This window comes from Eucalyptus grandis, chromosome 3, assembly GCF_016545825.1.
Source record: "Eucalyptus grandis isolate ANBG69807.140 chromosome 3, ASM1654582v1, whole genome shotgun sequence".
Taxonomy (NCBI): Eukaryota; Viridiplantae; Streptophyta; class Magnoliopsida; order Myrtales; family Myrtaceae; genus Eucalyptus; species Eucalyptus grandis.
The window spans coordinates 24,331,008-24,347,645 of record NC_052614.1 but is presented as its reverse complement, the minus strand read 5'-3'; the positions used below and the strand labels follow the sequence as shown (position 1 = coordinate 24,347,645).

The window sequence follows — 16,638 nt, the reverse complement described above, 5'->3', positions numbered from 1 at the left end:
GTGGCCGGCGAGGTCAGCCTCGCCGGCCTCGCCTCGGCGGCGCGCCGCCAAAGGAAGAAGGAGGTAAAAATCAAAAAAAAAAAAAAAAAAATTCGAAAAAAAAAAATCGAAAAAAATTTAAAAATCAAAAAAAATTTAAAAATTATTTAAAATTGGTTCGCCAGCCCACTGCCTCTCGGCGGCATCCACGCCAGCTCGGCCGGCCAATTTTGGCCGGAAGGACTGAATTGGCACATTTATAAAAGGTTTAGGACTAAATTGGCAAAAAAAAAAAGTTTAGGACTGAATTTGCACAATTGCAATAGGTTTAGGACTTTTTTGGTAATTCTCCCGGTAAAAGCCAGTGCTTATTAGACATCAAATTCAAGAATGGAGTGCTCGAAATCCGTGCCTCCATCTTTACCATTCAACCGAATCCTATTTTCGAAACATTCTCGCCTTTGACCAATGTTACTACCGGGACGACCGTTATCTGATTGGCTATATGGCCTTCATGGATCACCTGATCAATACCCTGGTGATGCAAACTTACTGATTGACAAAGAAGTCATACAGAACTGGCTCGGCAATGAAGATTCTGCCACGTGCCTACTCAACACGTTTTGCACCGAAACTTACATGTGGACAAGAAACGCCTACTTCCACCACCTCAGGCACGAGCTTGTCGTCCACTGCTGAAGGCCTTATAACAAGTGGAAGGCAATGTTTAAGCGTGATTACTGCAGTAGCCTGTGGGCGGTCCTCTCGGTTATTGCTGCAGTGGTGTTGCTTGCCCTGACTTGTAGTACAGATCGTGTGCTCACTCCCATCTCTCAAATAACTTTGCTTTCTGAATGGTAAATTGCCACTATAATGCTCTAAGTTTTGATTGAATTATATGTGATCTTTGGTCACTTTCTATCAGAATCAGCAGACATCCATTTATGTATGTTAGTCAGGGTGCAGAATTATTAGCTTGCCTGTATCCAATACATTTCACGACGATGGAATGCTGAATGAACAGGATGTGGCGATTCAGCCCGAGATTTGCTTGTAGGCCCTTATCAATATTTAGGAATCAATAAACTTGAGGCATGTTGAGAAGGAATTGTTGAATATTGCACGAAGTTTTTGTCGAATGCACGCCTACAGAAGATGGTGCATCAGAGATGGGAAATGACTAAGTGAACTGGAACTTCTATAGCTAGCATCTTACAATATTGCCTTCATCTTTCAGATGCCACCGAAGTCTTTAATTTTTTGGGTCAAAGTCTTTAATTACACGACGCAAGAATATAGCCGAGATAGAGTTGTTTTTATCAGGTAACTTGAAAATGAACTGCGGCTATCTGCATTATCCATAGCATTGTACCTAAGCCATAATATTCTATCTAGCAGTTGATATATGCAAGTTTTGGAGGATTCTTTATGAAGTTGGAGGATGCAATCGAACCTGAACATGATAGATGCCTCTTCACTATCCTTTGCAACAGATGCAATGCGTTATGAAGTCAACTGGGAGCTCCAGAATCCACACAGTAGCAAAAATCAATAACTGAAGGAGGTGATGCTGAAGACAATGATAATCCTAGCAAGAATCCTAATAGTAATACCAAAACAAAAACAAATCATTGTACATGTTGATAGATCCTGGATTGAAGACATGCATAGTTTCTGTTTCCCACGAGTTGTGGACATAGTTGGATACGTTACACCTTGCAGACTACACAAAGTGTACGAACAAATATGCTGTTGAAATTGCTTGACAATTTCATTCACAACATAGTGCTCCAAGTAATGACAGCTTCAGTCAGTTTGTTGTACCCCTCAAACTGTAGTGCATCCACAGAAAGAATCGTGAATCTTTTCCATTCACAAATTGCATTTATGCTGGGTTTATAGAGCTTTCTATTAAATTTCTTCCAGAAATATGCAATCTAATTATCGTTTACATACTCCCTGGCGTTACTTTCCGTGTGGTTGATGTGAAGTTACTGAGCCTCCCAGTCCATGGAGTTGCCATTTCTGCCCCCACAAGAATACAAAGCATCCTACTCACCCAGAGAATTGTCAGCTCTTCAACCACCAATAAAGCGAAGTATGGTCTCCTGTATCTTATGAGTAAATAAATAGTCTACAAACACAATTAGTTCAAATACAGAAATGGTAAGATCAACCAATCACAACATGACTCCAATTACATAAAATGGATTTACTTTATTGTTAATGTCTTATCCTCAGCTCCCACGCACCATGAATGGCCTTGCAATTTCAATACTCCTTCCGCTCCTGCTGTTTCCCACGCAAACCTGAAAAGTCCAAGAACGTCATGTAATTGTTTTACCCCGTTCCAGGCGATATTACCTCATTTGATGCCAAAATCCTTCCCATGTGCAAACAACATTTGCTATTTTGACTGTGTCCCCAGCTCCCACCAGAAAGAACTGCCTCCAGGCCTGAATATCCACAGAGATAATACAAACGAAGAGTAAACAAGCATGGAAATGAGTATCTGAGCGTCTTGGTAAGTTCCCTTGGCACTAGGCTTTCCTGTGGCCGAGCATCTTGATACCCAATACCTCTGTCAACTACCACATCCCAGATTTGAGACAACACTTCCTTCATTGCCTCAAGCTTCTTTAAATGGAAAAGCAATTCTTCATATTATAAACATCTAATGAGGTCATCAAGCATCTCAAGGACATCTTCCCACTTTCTTGAGGCGGATGATTCAGCCTCTGCAGCTGGTGAAACGCACATCCATGCAGAGGAGTTGGGATGAAAGGAACTTGAAGTTTCATTTAAGAAATCTAGGCAAACAGAAAAAATATGCCCACCCATATCTGCTGCTATGTCACCTGCAGGTACACCGTGATGCACCGATTCAGCCTCTTGGGAATTGACCATTCATCTAGTCCAATTCATATTTCAAGCCATTTAGTATCTCCTCAAGGGTAGGGGTCCATATCTGGTGCTGTGTCACCTGCAGGTACACTGTGACGCACCGATTCCCTTTGCTGAGTGAAGTGTTAATGATTTATCCCTTGTCTCGGACGGGAAATTTATGACCATGGCTCTCTTTCACTTGCTTTACTGAAACAAACATGGGATGTCGACTTTGCATCTGCAGAAGATGCTGGGATACTTCACTTCAGTGTCTGCTGGATCAATGGAAACCCCATAAAAGCTCTAGCAACCAATCTTTAACATGAGCATCTATAACATTCACGAGTCTGTCCTTGAACTAAATCCACATCCTTTAAGTAGTCGCTCAATTTTTTAATTCCATCTAGCAGGCAAAGTCACCCCACGGGCTTCACCAAAACAATGATAAAACATCACAATCCAAGGCCCGAATCCATTTCTTCGGGTGTCAAGTGCTTTCCCCAGCAGAGGCTGTTCCACACATTCTTGTGAGCCATTATGAACAAGCTCTAACAACTCTTATTGATCCTTAGACTTTTCACCAGCTTGATTCTAATCTTCAAGAAACTCTACACAAAGCACAGACTTGATCGCTGGGTTCATCCATACTATTACTTCACTCAGACAACGATTGAACAGGTGGCTGCTGTGACCATGCGCTAAAAAAAATTGATCTTTCCCTCTTATCTCATTTAGTTGTGGAATGGCAGCGTACACAATCACGCACACTTGCAAGTTCTAGAAAGCTGGCGACTAGAAAGTCAATATGACCAACATCAATGAGAAAATTGCGGAAATCTATGAGACCCCTCTGTTCAAGCAAAGAAGAGGTACCCTCTTGTTCAAGCAAACAAGAAATGCAACAATATGTGAAGAAGTAAATCGCGTGAAAAGTCATTGACAATACAAATTATGCAAGACGTGTGATTGACTGATTACACCACGTCAGCCGTGTAATCCATAGATAAAACACTTTGCTGTGATAAGAGTTTGGGTAAATATTATCATAAACCCCAAATAGATATCCCTTCACCACATTTACCTCTAATTACATTTTCACTCATAACGCTGTGCTTGTACTTTTCTCATCCTTATGAAAGCCTCTATTTGATACACCCATTCATTTAATCCAGACTGTGAAATGACTTTGCAGACACAATCTGGTTTATAATCTCATGGATCTAAACTAATGCAGACACAGAGGAAGGATAAGAGTACTGTGGTATGCAGCCACTTAGAACCAATCCAGGTCAAGGATACAAGAATTTGATAATTCCAGACCTGTATGTTGCTTATTTGCATGTGTTTCAAGATGAGAAAAATGCACATCCATCCATCCCGAAGATTTCATTTTGGGACTTAAAACCATGAGATAAGGCGCAATTGTATATGAGCAATCGACAGTCATTAGCCAACAGAATTTAAATTTTCTATTTGAATTTCTTTATCCATGCTGATAAACTTCAATAAATGTTAATCAATGTTAAAAAAACTGTTAATAAATAAAATGATCGGTGACTTTTGTTTATGGTAACTTTTTCATAAATTACCATTCTTTTTATGAAATTAACGACTTTTTGACAATTCGTAAATTGGCAATTTTTACATACTAACTTACCAACTTTTATTTGCATAATTTACCATCATTATGAACTTATCAACTCTTATATGAAACTAAATCTAAATTAAAATAATTTACCAAATTTTGTCATATTAAATTGACAACTAGTTTTGGGATACAAAATTTCATTTGAGTTACATATAGTTTAATTGTTTTTCTCAATTTTACATCTTTTTTACGAACATACCAATTTTCATTAGGCTTGATTAGTAACCTTTTTCACTTAACAGCTCCATTTTGACATTCCCAGTCTAAATTAGTATGACTCATCACTAACTATTAAATTACCACATAGTTCAACCAAAAAAAAATTACCCAATAGTATTAATTTAAACAACTCTCATTTGAATTTATTGCCAACATTTATTTATTTACTAAACTTCCCAACTTTTAATATCGTTTGCAAAAAATTATTTGCATTTCTTAGCAACACCAACAAGCAAATTACTAGTCGATGTTGATTTTCACCTTACTCCAACAAGAGGCAAGTCTCAGCCAATTCTCTTATTGGGTTGCACACGTAAAATAGTATCTATTGGTCGATTGTACTGTGCATATATATATAGGCAAGTCTCAATCAATTCTCTTATTGGGTTGCACTCGTAAAACAGTATCTATTGGTCGATTGTACTGCACACACACATATATATACACATATACGCAAGTCACCTTGAGGCTACTAAGGTGAAAACATGAAATATGGAGGTATCGATTTCTATTGCCAAGAACTCCAAAACTTCATGTAATTGTGAGCAAGAACACTCGATTTTCATTGGCCTTCCCTGGACATGCAAATACATACATTAAGTGCACAAGGCAATGGCACGATCTGTACATGGCTAAGACAAGAATAAACATTTATGAAAGTAATGGAATGCGCCATTCATCAGTTGACAATATAATTGTTAAACCAATCATGCTCAAAATGAAGATTTTATACTTCTGATAGAAAAATATAAAGAAAAATTGCAGCCACATCAAGCATATTTGGCGAACTTCGTAATCAATGTATTACTAAGATAGCCTTAATGAGGAGAATAAAACATCTTCGCCAAAAAGGTAACTATCGCGCTAATTTTCGTAAAGAAAATCAAACTGTCCGTAAATTTACCGAGATTAGTCTTATGAAGATCTCCGACCTTGACCAAAATTAAGAATCCTTATCCATCCATAAATACCACCGAATCAGCAGATTAACTACTAACTATGGATATCATATGGCTATTTGAATAGCCGCTGGAAAGAAGACTTGCTTGGTTCAAAATGATACTATCTCGATGCTTTCCTTCTCCTCCTCCTCTTCCTACTCCGTCTCCTCAATTGAAAAACCACATGTCAATCTATCCGATCTTACCTGCATCAGTCCTCCAAAAGCATGAAAAAGGATGAGTAAGTTTGCTATCACTGTTTTCCCTTGAGCCTGTGATTGTATGCCACCTTTGCTTTTATCCCCTTCGTCGCAACATCGGTCACGTTCTCCTTCTTGACGTTAATTTCTTTTCCATTAATTGTTTTGCCATTTTCTGCGAGTTCTTTTTCCTTTGACTTTCCAGTATCAGCAAACAAGTGCTCCTTGATGTATAAGCAGGGCCTTGCATCTCTCCTCCCTGAACTCGCACTACCACTTGAAGAAGCTCCAAAAGTGTGAGTGCAAGATCAAGCTCCTAGCCTCCAATAGGAGCATCTGTAAATTCCTAACAGATGAGCAATTGAGCGGGCACCAGATGAGGGAATCAGAACATTTCCCCTCTAGGAATTGTCCATAATTTATTTGGACCAGATGCTTTTGAAACACAGTCCTGAAGCCACAAATATGAGTGTAGCAATGGTTACAGGGGTGTCAAAAATGCAATCTTCAATCAACCGAAAATTGTTTTTAGTTCATTCAGGCTTAACTCATTCCAAAAAACCGAAATTTTTTTATCGGTTCGGTTTTTTATCGGTTAACCGAACCAAACCAAACCGAACCGATAAACCGATAAAATCCTAAAACCTTATTTCGGTTCGGTTACTTCTTCCTCGACGATTCCCCTCTCTCTCAACACCGAACACTTGCCTGCAGCCCTCCTGCCCGAACCATCGCCACCGCTACAACGAGCCCCTCACCAGCCTTGAGTCCACGATGGACTCATCTCCCGAACAGCAGCTTCTCTTCCACGCCCGAGCCTCCACCAAGACCCACCGCCTAGACCAGGCGAGAAGCATTACCGGCGTCCTGACCTCCACGTCCGACCACACCTGGTGCTCGGCGAGTCATGGCCGAAAACCTCGGCCGTCGCCGGAACCCCCTTGCCCTCGCAGGCCTCTTCACGGTGGAAGCCAAACTTTGCCCATAACACCCAAACAGAGACCCAATCTAAGGTTTCGACACACCCCTACCATCCGAAAACCACGCCTCAGCGACGCTTGCCTCCATTTGCTCGATCAAAGAAAGGGGCAACAACAGCCACAGACAAAACAACACAACGAGAACGAATATTCCCCACACAAACTTTCAGATCCAGTTCGGGCATTATATCAAACAATTGGGTCGCGCTACTATAGCGAGGGATTTTTGGGTCAACCGAAGCTCAACCCACACTGGGACTCTCGACACGCGACGAGGAAGACATCAGAAACAAAACACGGGGCGACGCCGGCTGGAGCTCGAGGGAGCCAGACGGCCGGGAGCTCCGGCCCAGCGCACCCAAAACAGGGCAAGAGCAGGGGCGAGCTTACATATTCAGCTTACGCCTTACGGGCGTTGCCAAGAAGGTCGTTGTGTGGTTCGTCGAGTACAGTAACCAAAAACTGAAAACCAAAAACTAAAAGCTAAAAACCGAAAACCGAAAAACAACATTGGAACCGAACCGAAATTTTTGGTTTTTGGTTTTTGGTCTTTCTATCGGTTCGGTTTGGAAGTATTTGTAACGGTTTCAACGGTTCGGTTTTTTGAAAACCGAACCAACCGAACCGTTTACACCCCTAGGTTACACCGCGTTCCTCAATGCAATCTTCAATCACGTAGCTGTGTATTAGCTCATTCAGGCTTAACTCATTCCAATCGAGAGACCAATTCCTATGCAGAGCCCAAACATATCCTTTTAGGGGATAAATCTGAACTAAGCCCCTTGTTCCTTGTTGCGTTTTAGTGCCCAGATTTAAATTGGGATAGATAAGATAAAATCCTCCAGATCATAAAAAATTCCATCATATGTTTGATGCAACCTAATATAGGATTAAAAATCTCTAAAAATACTCTGTTTTGTCAAGCACACCAAAGGGGTCGTGATTCTTCATCCAGAGTCTTGGGTTCGAACAAAAAGTTCTCTCTCTAACTCACTTGCTCGAACTCAATCAGATCGCGGTTACTCTTTTCTTTGCTCGAATTTACCCTTCATTCAACAGTTTGAGATACTAGGAAATGTGCAACAATGGGCAAAAACGAAGGACATGTGCTCTACGAGATTCATTGTCATACATCAGGGCCTTGGTTTTCTATTATCCTCCTAAACAGGTTCAATCCAATTCTCTTAACTCCATTTCTCATAAATTCAACGCCTTTTCAGTTTCTGATCTTCTTCTCCGTTTGCTTCTGAATTCAGGTGAATGAAGCTTCGAGTGGGAAGTCCCTCTCCTTCATTTCAGGTACGTCTTCGTTTTCGTATAAAAGTCTCATCTGAACCTTTTTTAAGCTGTTGTGAGAGTAAGAGATGGTCATCCTTGAGTTTTTTAGTGCATCGCTACGCTTCTCGAGTTATATCTTGGCTCTGTTGGGATTTTGCAAGGATCAATGATTGCTCCTGTTTTATGTGTCATGATGGTGTGAGTTGACTTCAATATAAATAAAGCACAGAGCAACAACAACAAGAGCAATGAAGCATGGACCAGATCGACTTTAGATTCCTTTTCACCTTCGGTTGTTGGAACACGATTGGCGATGGTTGGAGGCAACGACGATTGCATGGTGATTGGAAGTGACAACAATCAGCTGTTGTGGTGGTGGTCATCGCTCAATGGCCGACGGCAATATCCACATGCTCCATCGCTCCATCTTTGGAAGATGACATGGTTTGCTTGTTCATCTTGTTTTGATACGTTGTTTTTTTAAAAAAAAAAATTTATTCAATGATGGCTTATCGCACCCTGTTTCCCTGATTTTTATCCAGCCAAATATTTTTGGGTCAAGAGGATGTTGCTAAACACTAAATGTCTAGAATCAAATCTAGACCATCAAAGATTTCCCTATCCGCATATACCCACAGGTTTTGGCAAAGCCAGATCCAACCCAACGCAGAGAGCGCTTCTTGGTTACTTTTAGATGAAGCCAACTTATGCGCAACTTGAATGGTTTCGATGTCATGACATTATGGATCAAAGCATGGGAACAGACCATCCCATCATCATCATCATCATCATCATCATAATAGCCCAGACTTGATTATTACCACTTGAAACCTCTGTCCAATCATTGTCAAAAAAAAAAAAATGAAAATATGGGTCTGCAATGAGCGTTTGCTTTGGGACTACGTTCTCCACTTCAGATTCCATGGGAAAAAAATTTTATCCGACTTTTGTCGTTTCTGTCCATGGGCTTCCTATGCTTAGCTGCAGCAGAATTTGGACCATTTGTAGGAGCTTTCTGCTCCATGTTGTACCCTTCCTTGCTGTTTCCTTATGAAGAATTTAGTCCATCTGCAAGCTCTTTTTCACTACTCCAATCAACAAGCTTCTTAAGAATTTCCTTCTTTGCTATATGTATTAACATATTTGGTGTTAACATATAATGCAGGTGGGTGGACACTTCCCTCACTTGAAGTGATCAAAGATTGCAGTGAGGATTGTGGTGTTACTGTTGTTCTACTGATCAAAGTTTGTGGCTTCAAGACTGTGTTTCATAAGCATCCGGATCCAAGTAAAGTATGGACAATTCCAAGAGAGAAATGTTTGGTTTCTCTCATCAGGCCCTGCTCACTTACAAGTCAAGAAGGTGCAAATGCTTCTATTGGATGCTGAGAGCATAATCCTGCATCCACACCTTTGCAGCTTCTTCAAGTGGTGACACAAGTTGAGGGAGGAGAAACTTGTTCTCAGGGCACTGCTGATACAATTAACAAGCACTTGTTTGTCGGTACTGGAAAGTCGAATGAAAAAGTAACTCCCAGAAAATGGAGAAACAATTGATGGAAAAGAAATGGAAGTTAAGATGGACAGCGTGATCGATGTTGCGATAAAGGGAATGAAAGCAGGTGTACTAACGCAAACTTAAGGGAAGGCAATGATGAAGAATATAGTCATCCTTTGGCTTGCTTTTGGAGCATTGCAACTAGCTAGATAGGATAGACTGACATGTAGTTTTTGATTTGAGAAGATGGAGAAGGAGGAGGGAAGCATCCAGACAGTACCATTTCGGACTAAGTCAATCTTCTTTTCAGCATTTGTTCAAATAGCCGTATGATATCCATAGTACTTAATATGTGGATTTGGCTGGTATTTATGGGTGGATAAAGAATCTTAATTTTGGTCAAGGTTGGAGATCTTCAGAAGACTAATTTTAGCATTATAGATAACTTTGCAGACAGTTTTGATCTTCTTTACTAGGTGTAGCAAAGTAGTTCTTTTTCTGTTGAAGATGTCCTATTCTCTTCATTAATTTTGTCATGGTGATCCATGGAAAACAAAGTTGACCAAATCTGTGTTATGTGGCTGAGACTGTTCTTTACATTTTCATATTAGATGTATAAGATTTTGGTACGAGTGTGATTCACTTCGACATTACCTTGTCAAGGATGAATGGTGAATTTCATTGCTTTAATAAATCTTTATTTTTTTCTAGCCCTCTACAGATTGTGTCATTGCCTCGTTCACTTATTTCCTTTGCTGAGCGGAAATGTTAAGGATGTCGCTTATCTTGGTCAGGGAACTAATGACCATGGGCTCTCTTTCACTCACTTTACCGAAACAAACATGGGTCGTAGACATCGAATCCACTGAAGATGCTGGGTTACTTCTCCTCGGTGTCTGCTGGATCAACGGAGGCCCAATAAAAGCGCCAGCAAGCGATTTAAAAGTATGCACTTTAATGCTCTGCAAGATCATCAATGACGTCATCTTTAACATTTACGAGCCGTCTGTCGACTGGATCCACGTCCTTTAAGCAGTCGCTCAAATTTGTGATTTTGCGAAAGGCCTTCTCATACCATTTAGCAGGCAAAGTCACTCCATGGGCTTTGCCAAAAATATGACAAAACAACACATTCCAGCGCATGAATCCATTACTTCGGGTGTGAAGATGCTTTACCCAGCAGAGGCTGTTCCACAGACGTTTGCGAGCTATTAGTAGTTAGCTCTAACAACTCCTATTGATCCTCGGCCTTTTCACCGGCTGGACTCTCAATTTGATCTTCATGAGGCCCATTCAAAAACAGTGACTTGACCGACCAAAAAAAAAAAAAAAAAAAGTGACTTGACCAGTGGGTTTCATCCGTACTATTACTTCACTCAGACAAACGATCGAACAGGTGGCGGCTATCGCCCCGCACTAAAAACATTTCATCTTTCCCGCGATCGTATTTAGTTGTGGAATGGCTGTGCTATAGAATCTTGTCGAGACTTGCAAGTTTAAGAAACTTGGCGACAATGGGACAAGAAAATCACTATGACCAACATCGATATTTAAAACGGTGTCCATACGTAATAAGCACGTGCTCGATTGAGAGTAATCGAGTGAATGTTTAATTGAGTGGCAACTTCATGAATGAGAATAGTGGGTATTTTTATTTTTGATAAAAGTTGATTTTGGAAAATTAAATTGAGACAAAGTGAAGCTCTTGGCCTAAATATATAGATATCGATTGAGAGCTAAAGCCCATCACAATGGTCATCTATCGAATGCATCCAAGGCAATACTCCATGAATAAATAATCACATGAAAAGTTATCAAGGATATGAATTATGCAATAGGTGATTAGCCAATTGCACCATATCAATTCTAAATCTATTACATAGATGCCTATTTAATCGTAAATTTTCCAAATTTACTAATGTAATCTTAAATTATTGCTCAAAGTTTCCAATGTGAACCTTCAGGCCGATTTTCAACCAGAAAATGCAGACATGGCAACAAGTCCTTCTATATAATACAACTAGCGTTTGACATGGATAATTTTAGGTAAAACAATGTTGTTTTGCTTAATTTATTTGAAGAAAAATGATTTGGTGATTTAAAATTTACTATGAGATTAACAGTTTATTACTGTGAATCACAAAAAACCAAATAGTAAATAATTATAAATTATTGTAGGATCTACTTTTTTCAAGAATTTATTGTTCACAACGAGCCTTTATTCTCACAATAACCTAATGATTATTATGCTAGCCAAGCTCTTAATTAAAATTCTAGGACAGTCGACATCTAACGTGGATTATTTCAAGTAATTCAATGTCGTTTTGTTTATTTTTTTTTAATTCCCAATTTTTTTTTCTTTCTTTGTTACTGTTCATCTTATTTCCGTCATCCCCTCTTTCTTCTTCTTCGTTGGCGAGCGTCATCGAGCTTAAGGTGGAGGGCGCTGAGGTCAAGCTTGAGGATTTGCGTCCGGCACCGGGCGTGCTGGTTATGGTACTAGATGGCCCTCCAATTCGTTACTTCCTAAATTTTGGGCCGAATTTTGTCTAATTTTGTCGAGTGAATCGAGTCCACAGAGAAATGGTTATGGAGCTTCTAGCTAATCGAGTCCTCATTCACGATGGCGGCTTCTTCATTTTCTCTCGTGGCACGCCATTTGTTTGCTCGAAATGGTATACCGTGACCGAATTAAGTCGTGGAAGGAATCTAAAAGATGTGTTTAATGGTGGTATTTCCTTTTGCCCTCTGTTCCTTCTCTACAGGTAGGTCACCGACAACATCCTGCTGCCCCCAGCCACCGTGAAGCTCCTGCAGTCGACGACAATCGAGCAGGTCAAACTGTACGTCACCGATCCGATGATAATCAAGGTGTCCGCGAGCACCGGCATCGACACTGTGATCGGGGTGGCTAGTAGTTGACATACCGTCCCCGAAATACTCAAATTTTCAATGGTCAACACTCGTTCTTCTCCTTTCTTCCCCTCCCCGCCTCTGCAATACTCTAGCATGGCGGCAACGACGGCCCTACGCTTCTGCCACCAACGCTGCGCCTGTGATAGGAGCGACTAGAGAGAGCTTCAGATATGGCTTTGCTGGCTTAAAAGTGCTGAAGTAGATGAAGTAGGTGAACAACCACAAAATAAAAGGAAAAAGAAAATCATTAAAGAATGAGAAATCACGCCGGCCATTCCACATGCAATTGGAAGGGTTACATTTGAATTTTACACACAAATTTAGGATTACACTCATAAAACTGGAAAGTTAATGACTAAATTAATGTATGTACAGTAAGTTTAGAACTAATTGCGTAATTATCTCAAAAGTTCATGCCACTTGAAGGTTTAAGTACACGATTTTTTTATGAGCTTAAGCAAAACAACATATAGGGATACATATACATATATACTTTTGACTTGTTCCTTTGGACGCAAAAAATAATATTAAAAAAACTAAAAGAAAAGGCAACTACAATGGCCGTTGGCCTATAGTTTTCATAGTATATGAAGTTGAGCCCAAATAAAAAATAAAACAATAAAAAGGCAGATGGCCCCTTATTCCTATGACTTATATAGAGATAAGAATAAGATAGCAAATGGATCCTTCTCTCTCTAAAGTTTATTCAACACGGGGGGATATTCATCTTGTCTGGCAGGAAATAGCGAATATGTTCCTCCTTATCCAATCCTCATAATTATTATTATAGTTATTATTATTAATTTCAAGAATATATACATGACTCTTTTCTGGCGATCTCCTTTTTTTTATTTTTCCTTTCAGATCTGTATGGACAACGAGGGCTTTCGATTTTAGGGCAAGTTCTTCTTCTTTTTGAGGTATTGAATTATTTGTCGGGCTGTACATGGGATTTACAAGACGTTGAATTGACTAGAGTTCTCTCTCAGAGAGGTAGTCTTGTACTAACTTTTTCCAACCATGCTATAGATATTTAGTACATCCCCCCCCCAACACCCTTATCAACTTCCATGAAGTACTCTAATACTTCTTCCCATTTACAAAATACAAACTAGCAATTATGCTTAGTGTAAATAATTAAGACATTCTCTTAATTGATCGTCAAACCTTTTTCATGCCACGATGATGCAGATGATCAATTATTAGATGCAGAACTTATGCAGATACTTAAAGTGACTAGTAATTTGCGTGTTTATAATTCATGTCAATTGGTCTTGATCTAAAATATCTTGATCTAAAATATCTTTATTTTATTTCTATATGCCAAATAATTGAATTATGACGAAAACAATCGTGTCAATTATTGTCGACTTGTAAATTATTGTCTTTGTCATTCGTGTTTTATCTCGTATCGTGTCTATATAGTAAAAAGTGATTATGTCCAGTCTTACCACCTATGAGCCTATTTGAAAAGTTGCTTGTGTGGTTAGCACTTTTAACCAATATGATTGGGCCATGAATGAGTGGACATCGATACTCTTTTCTCGTTTCTCGCAAATAAGTTGCATTACTTTCGTGGAACTATAACTATTCGCTCCATTTCATATGGGCCAAACCAAATTAGGAGATCATTTAAAATGGGCGTTAACTTTTGACTCACTTCACAACGGATCTCCAACCCAATGATGTGGACCTACGGATGTCATGAATGCAAAACTAAAGGCTAAGAAGGGGACCCAGTGGGAATGTGTTTATTGGGGAGAAAAATATTTGGGAACAAAAAGGTTTGGATTAGAAGAATATATGAGCTAGCTAGGAGGCGCATCGATGAAACTAACCTGAAAAGAGGATTTGATTCGATCGTTTTCACCCAAAAGAACCCGTAAAGAGAAGATGCACCAATCAGCTTTATCAAAATCCAATCCTCTTGGGAAGATGTCCTTTTCAGAATCTTCCGTTTAGATTTCCATTTTCTTTTTTTTTCTTTTTTTCTTTTTTCTTTTTTTGTTTGGGTTTTCCTTTTTGCGCAATCTTGATTTTGTAGAATCCATTGTCCAAGGATAGGTAAAGTGAGGAATATATCGAAAAAGAAAATCCTGCGAACCCTCAAACCATCAAATTGTAAATTCAAAAGGGATTCTCGTAACCCAGACAAGTATAAAAGACCATGTTCTCATCTCCAAAATCTTCACCACCTAAAGTCCATCGGTACAACCCTTCTTCAATTGGTTCCATTTCAAACTCTCTCTCTCTCTCTCTCTCTCTCTCTCTTCCAATTTGTGATTTCTTTCAAGGTAAGTACGAGTCCCATTGATAGTATTTGACATTATTATTATATTTTAGCTCATGATATGTGAACATAGTTACCTTTTACGGAGAAAAAAAAAAGAATTCAAAAGTGACTATTTTCCCCCTCCCTTTCATTATTCTTGAAGAAAATGAGTAGGCCTGGAGATTGGAACTGCCGGTCGTGCCACCACCTGAACTTCCAAAGGCGAGAGTCGTGCCAGAGATGCGGAGAGCCACGCCCCAGCAGTTTAGGTGGAGGAAGGAGCAACTCGTCTTTCAGGTCCGGCACCGCCATGGATGTGAGGCTTGGTGATTGGTATTGCGGTGTTGGGGGCTGTGGAACGCACAATTTTGCCAGCCGCTCGAGCTGCTTCAGGTGTGGCTCGGCAAAGGATGAAACACCAACCGTTGGTGGGTATGACGGCGACATGACTCGGATGCGAGGTTTCGGGTACAGCAGTGGCACTAGCGCGAACCGGTCGGGGTGGAAGCCTGGCGATTGGATATGTGGAAGGTAAATTTTTCTTAATCATAAAGTAGCCGAGTTGACATAAATACCTAATTCGCATGCATGCCTTTCTACTTGTATCTCTACACCCCCAAAGGAACTTTGCATCTATTTATACACATCTAAAATTAAATAATATATAAGATACTCTTCTAAGGGGTTAAACGTAGATGTACTCGCATGACATGTCCAAGATATATTTATATGCACACCTTTAAAAGGGGGTATAATGAGTTCAGATAATAACTCATGTTTCTTGTTTCGATTTTTCTTTCTTTCTTTCTACATATTCCATTAGAAATTTCAACATTGGCCGTCCTTTTACGTCATAAAAAGCCCCAAGAAGAGAAGAAAACGACCTCGTTGATTTCTTGAATTTGATAAGTCAAACTGTGAAATGAGCAGGTCGGGGTGCAAGGAGCACAACTTTGCAAGCAGGACAGAATGTTTCAGGTGCAATGCCCCAAGAGAATCTGGTGGTGTGTCTTCCTCTTCTTCGTAACCTCATTCGACTTAATAAAGGTAATTATCAAGAAGAGTAGTTTCTTGTACATGTGACCAAGTGTTTTGTGTGCTCTCTTTCTGACCTAACATGTTCCGGTTACTTAATTTCTCTATTATCAGGTTACTTTCAAGAAAATCTCTTGAGGACCAATCGAGCCACGGCTAGTCTTTGGCCCTTCAACTCTAAAATTGATCGGTTTACCTAAGATGTTTGGAGAAATGTTTGATGATGACTGAAATGAAAGGGGGACAAACAGTTGTTAGGGTTTTGGAGCTTGCTTAAGTTCTTGGTTAGATTTTGTTTGTTGTGCCTTTGAAAGTGTCCGTTGTCGTAACCAGTTTATTTTATTGAACTCTCCCTTTTAGGCATAAACCTCTCTCTCTCTCTCTCTCTCTCTCTCTCTCTCTCTCTCTCATACGTACACAGACTGACGGTTGTTATGAGCTCAGCAAATCGAGATCCTCTAGATTTATACCCTTTTTTGGGTTCGAACTCTGTGCAGATTGGGTCTCAGGTTGGATCACCCAAAAGAAAAAAAAAAACAAAAAAAACAAAAAAACAAATTATATACCCTTCATGTTTGGGTCAGGTTGGAAATTGATGAGGACCCAAATTGAACCTTAAGCTTATCCCTTTTACCCTAAAAAGGATGTCATGAAATAAAATTAGTAATGACCGATGTCACGCCCATGTGAATTATATATGTTTTTTTTTTTTTTGTGCCAGAGGAACCGCTTTGGTCGACAGCCGCCACGTAAACCCCCAAGTGACGCTAGCCTAGGACCCACCAC

The 16,638-nt window shown here is 39.8% G+C and overlaps 1 protein-coding gene across 1 annotated transcript; it reads left to right on the top strand.

Annotated features, from left to right (window-relative positions):
- The first annotated feature begins 14,748 nt into the window (after window positions 1-14,748).
- LOC104437058 (zinc finger Ran-binding domain-containing protein 2) lies at window positions 14,749-16,219 on the top strand. The gene is made up of 4 exons (XM_018870767.2): window positions 14,749-14,839; window positions 14,981-15,348; window positions 15,748-15,864; window positions 15,967-16,219. The coding sequence occupies exons 2-3, from the start codon at window positions 14,984-14,986 to the stop codon at window positions 15,842-15,844; spliced, it is 462 nt and encodes a 153-aa protein (XP_018726312.1). The 5' UTR covers window positions 14,749-14,839; window positions 14,981-14,983; the 3' UTR covers window positions 15,845-15,864; window positions 15,967-16,219.
- The last annotated feature ends 419 nt before the right edge of the window (window positions 16,220-16,638 follow it).

Bases quoted from the DNA above. Each gene is read 5' to 3' on its own strand.
- LOC104437058 (XM_018870767.2), top strand. From the start codon at position 14,984: ATGAGTAGGCCTGGAGATTGGAACTGCCGGTCGTGCCACCACCTGAAC. The intron at 15,349-15,747 runs GTAAATTTTTCT...TGAAATGAGCAG, and splicing joins GGCGATTGGATATGTGGAAG to GTCGGGGTGCAAGGAGCACA.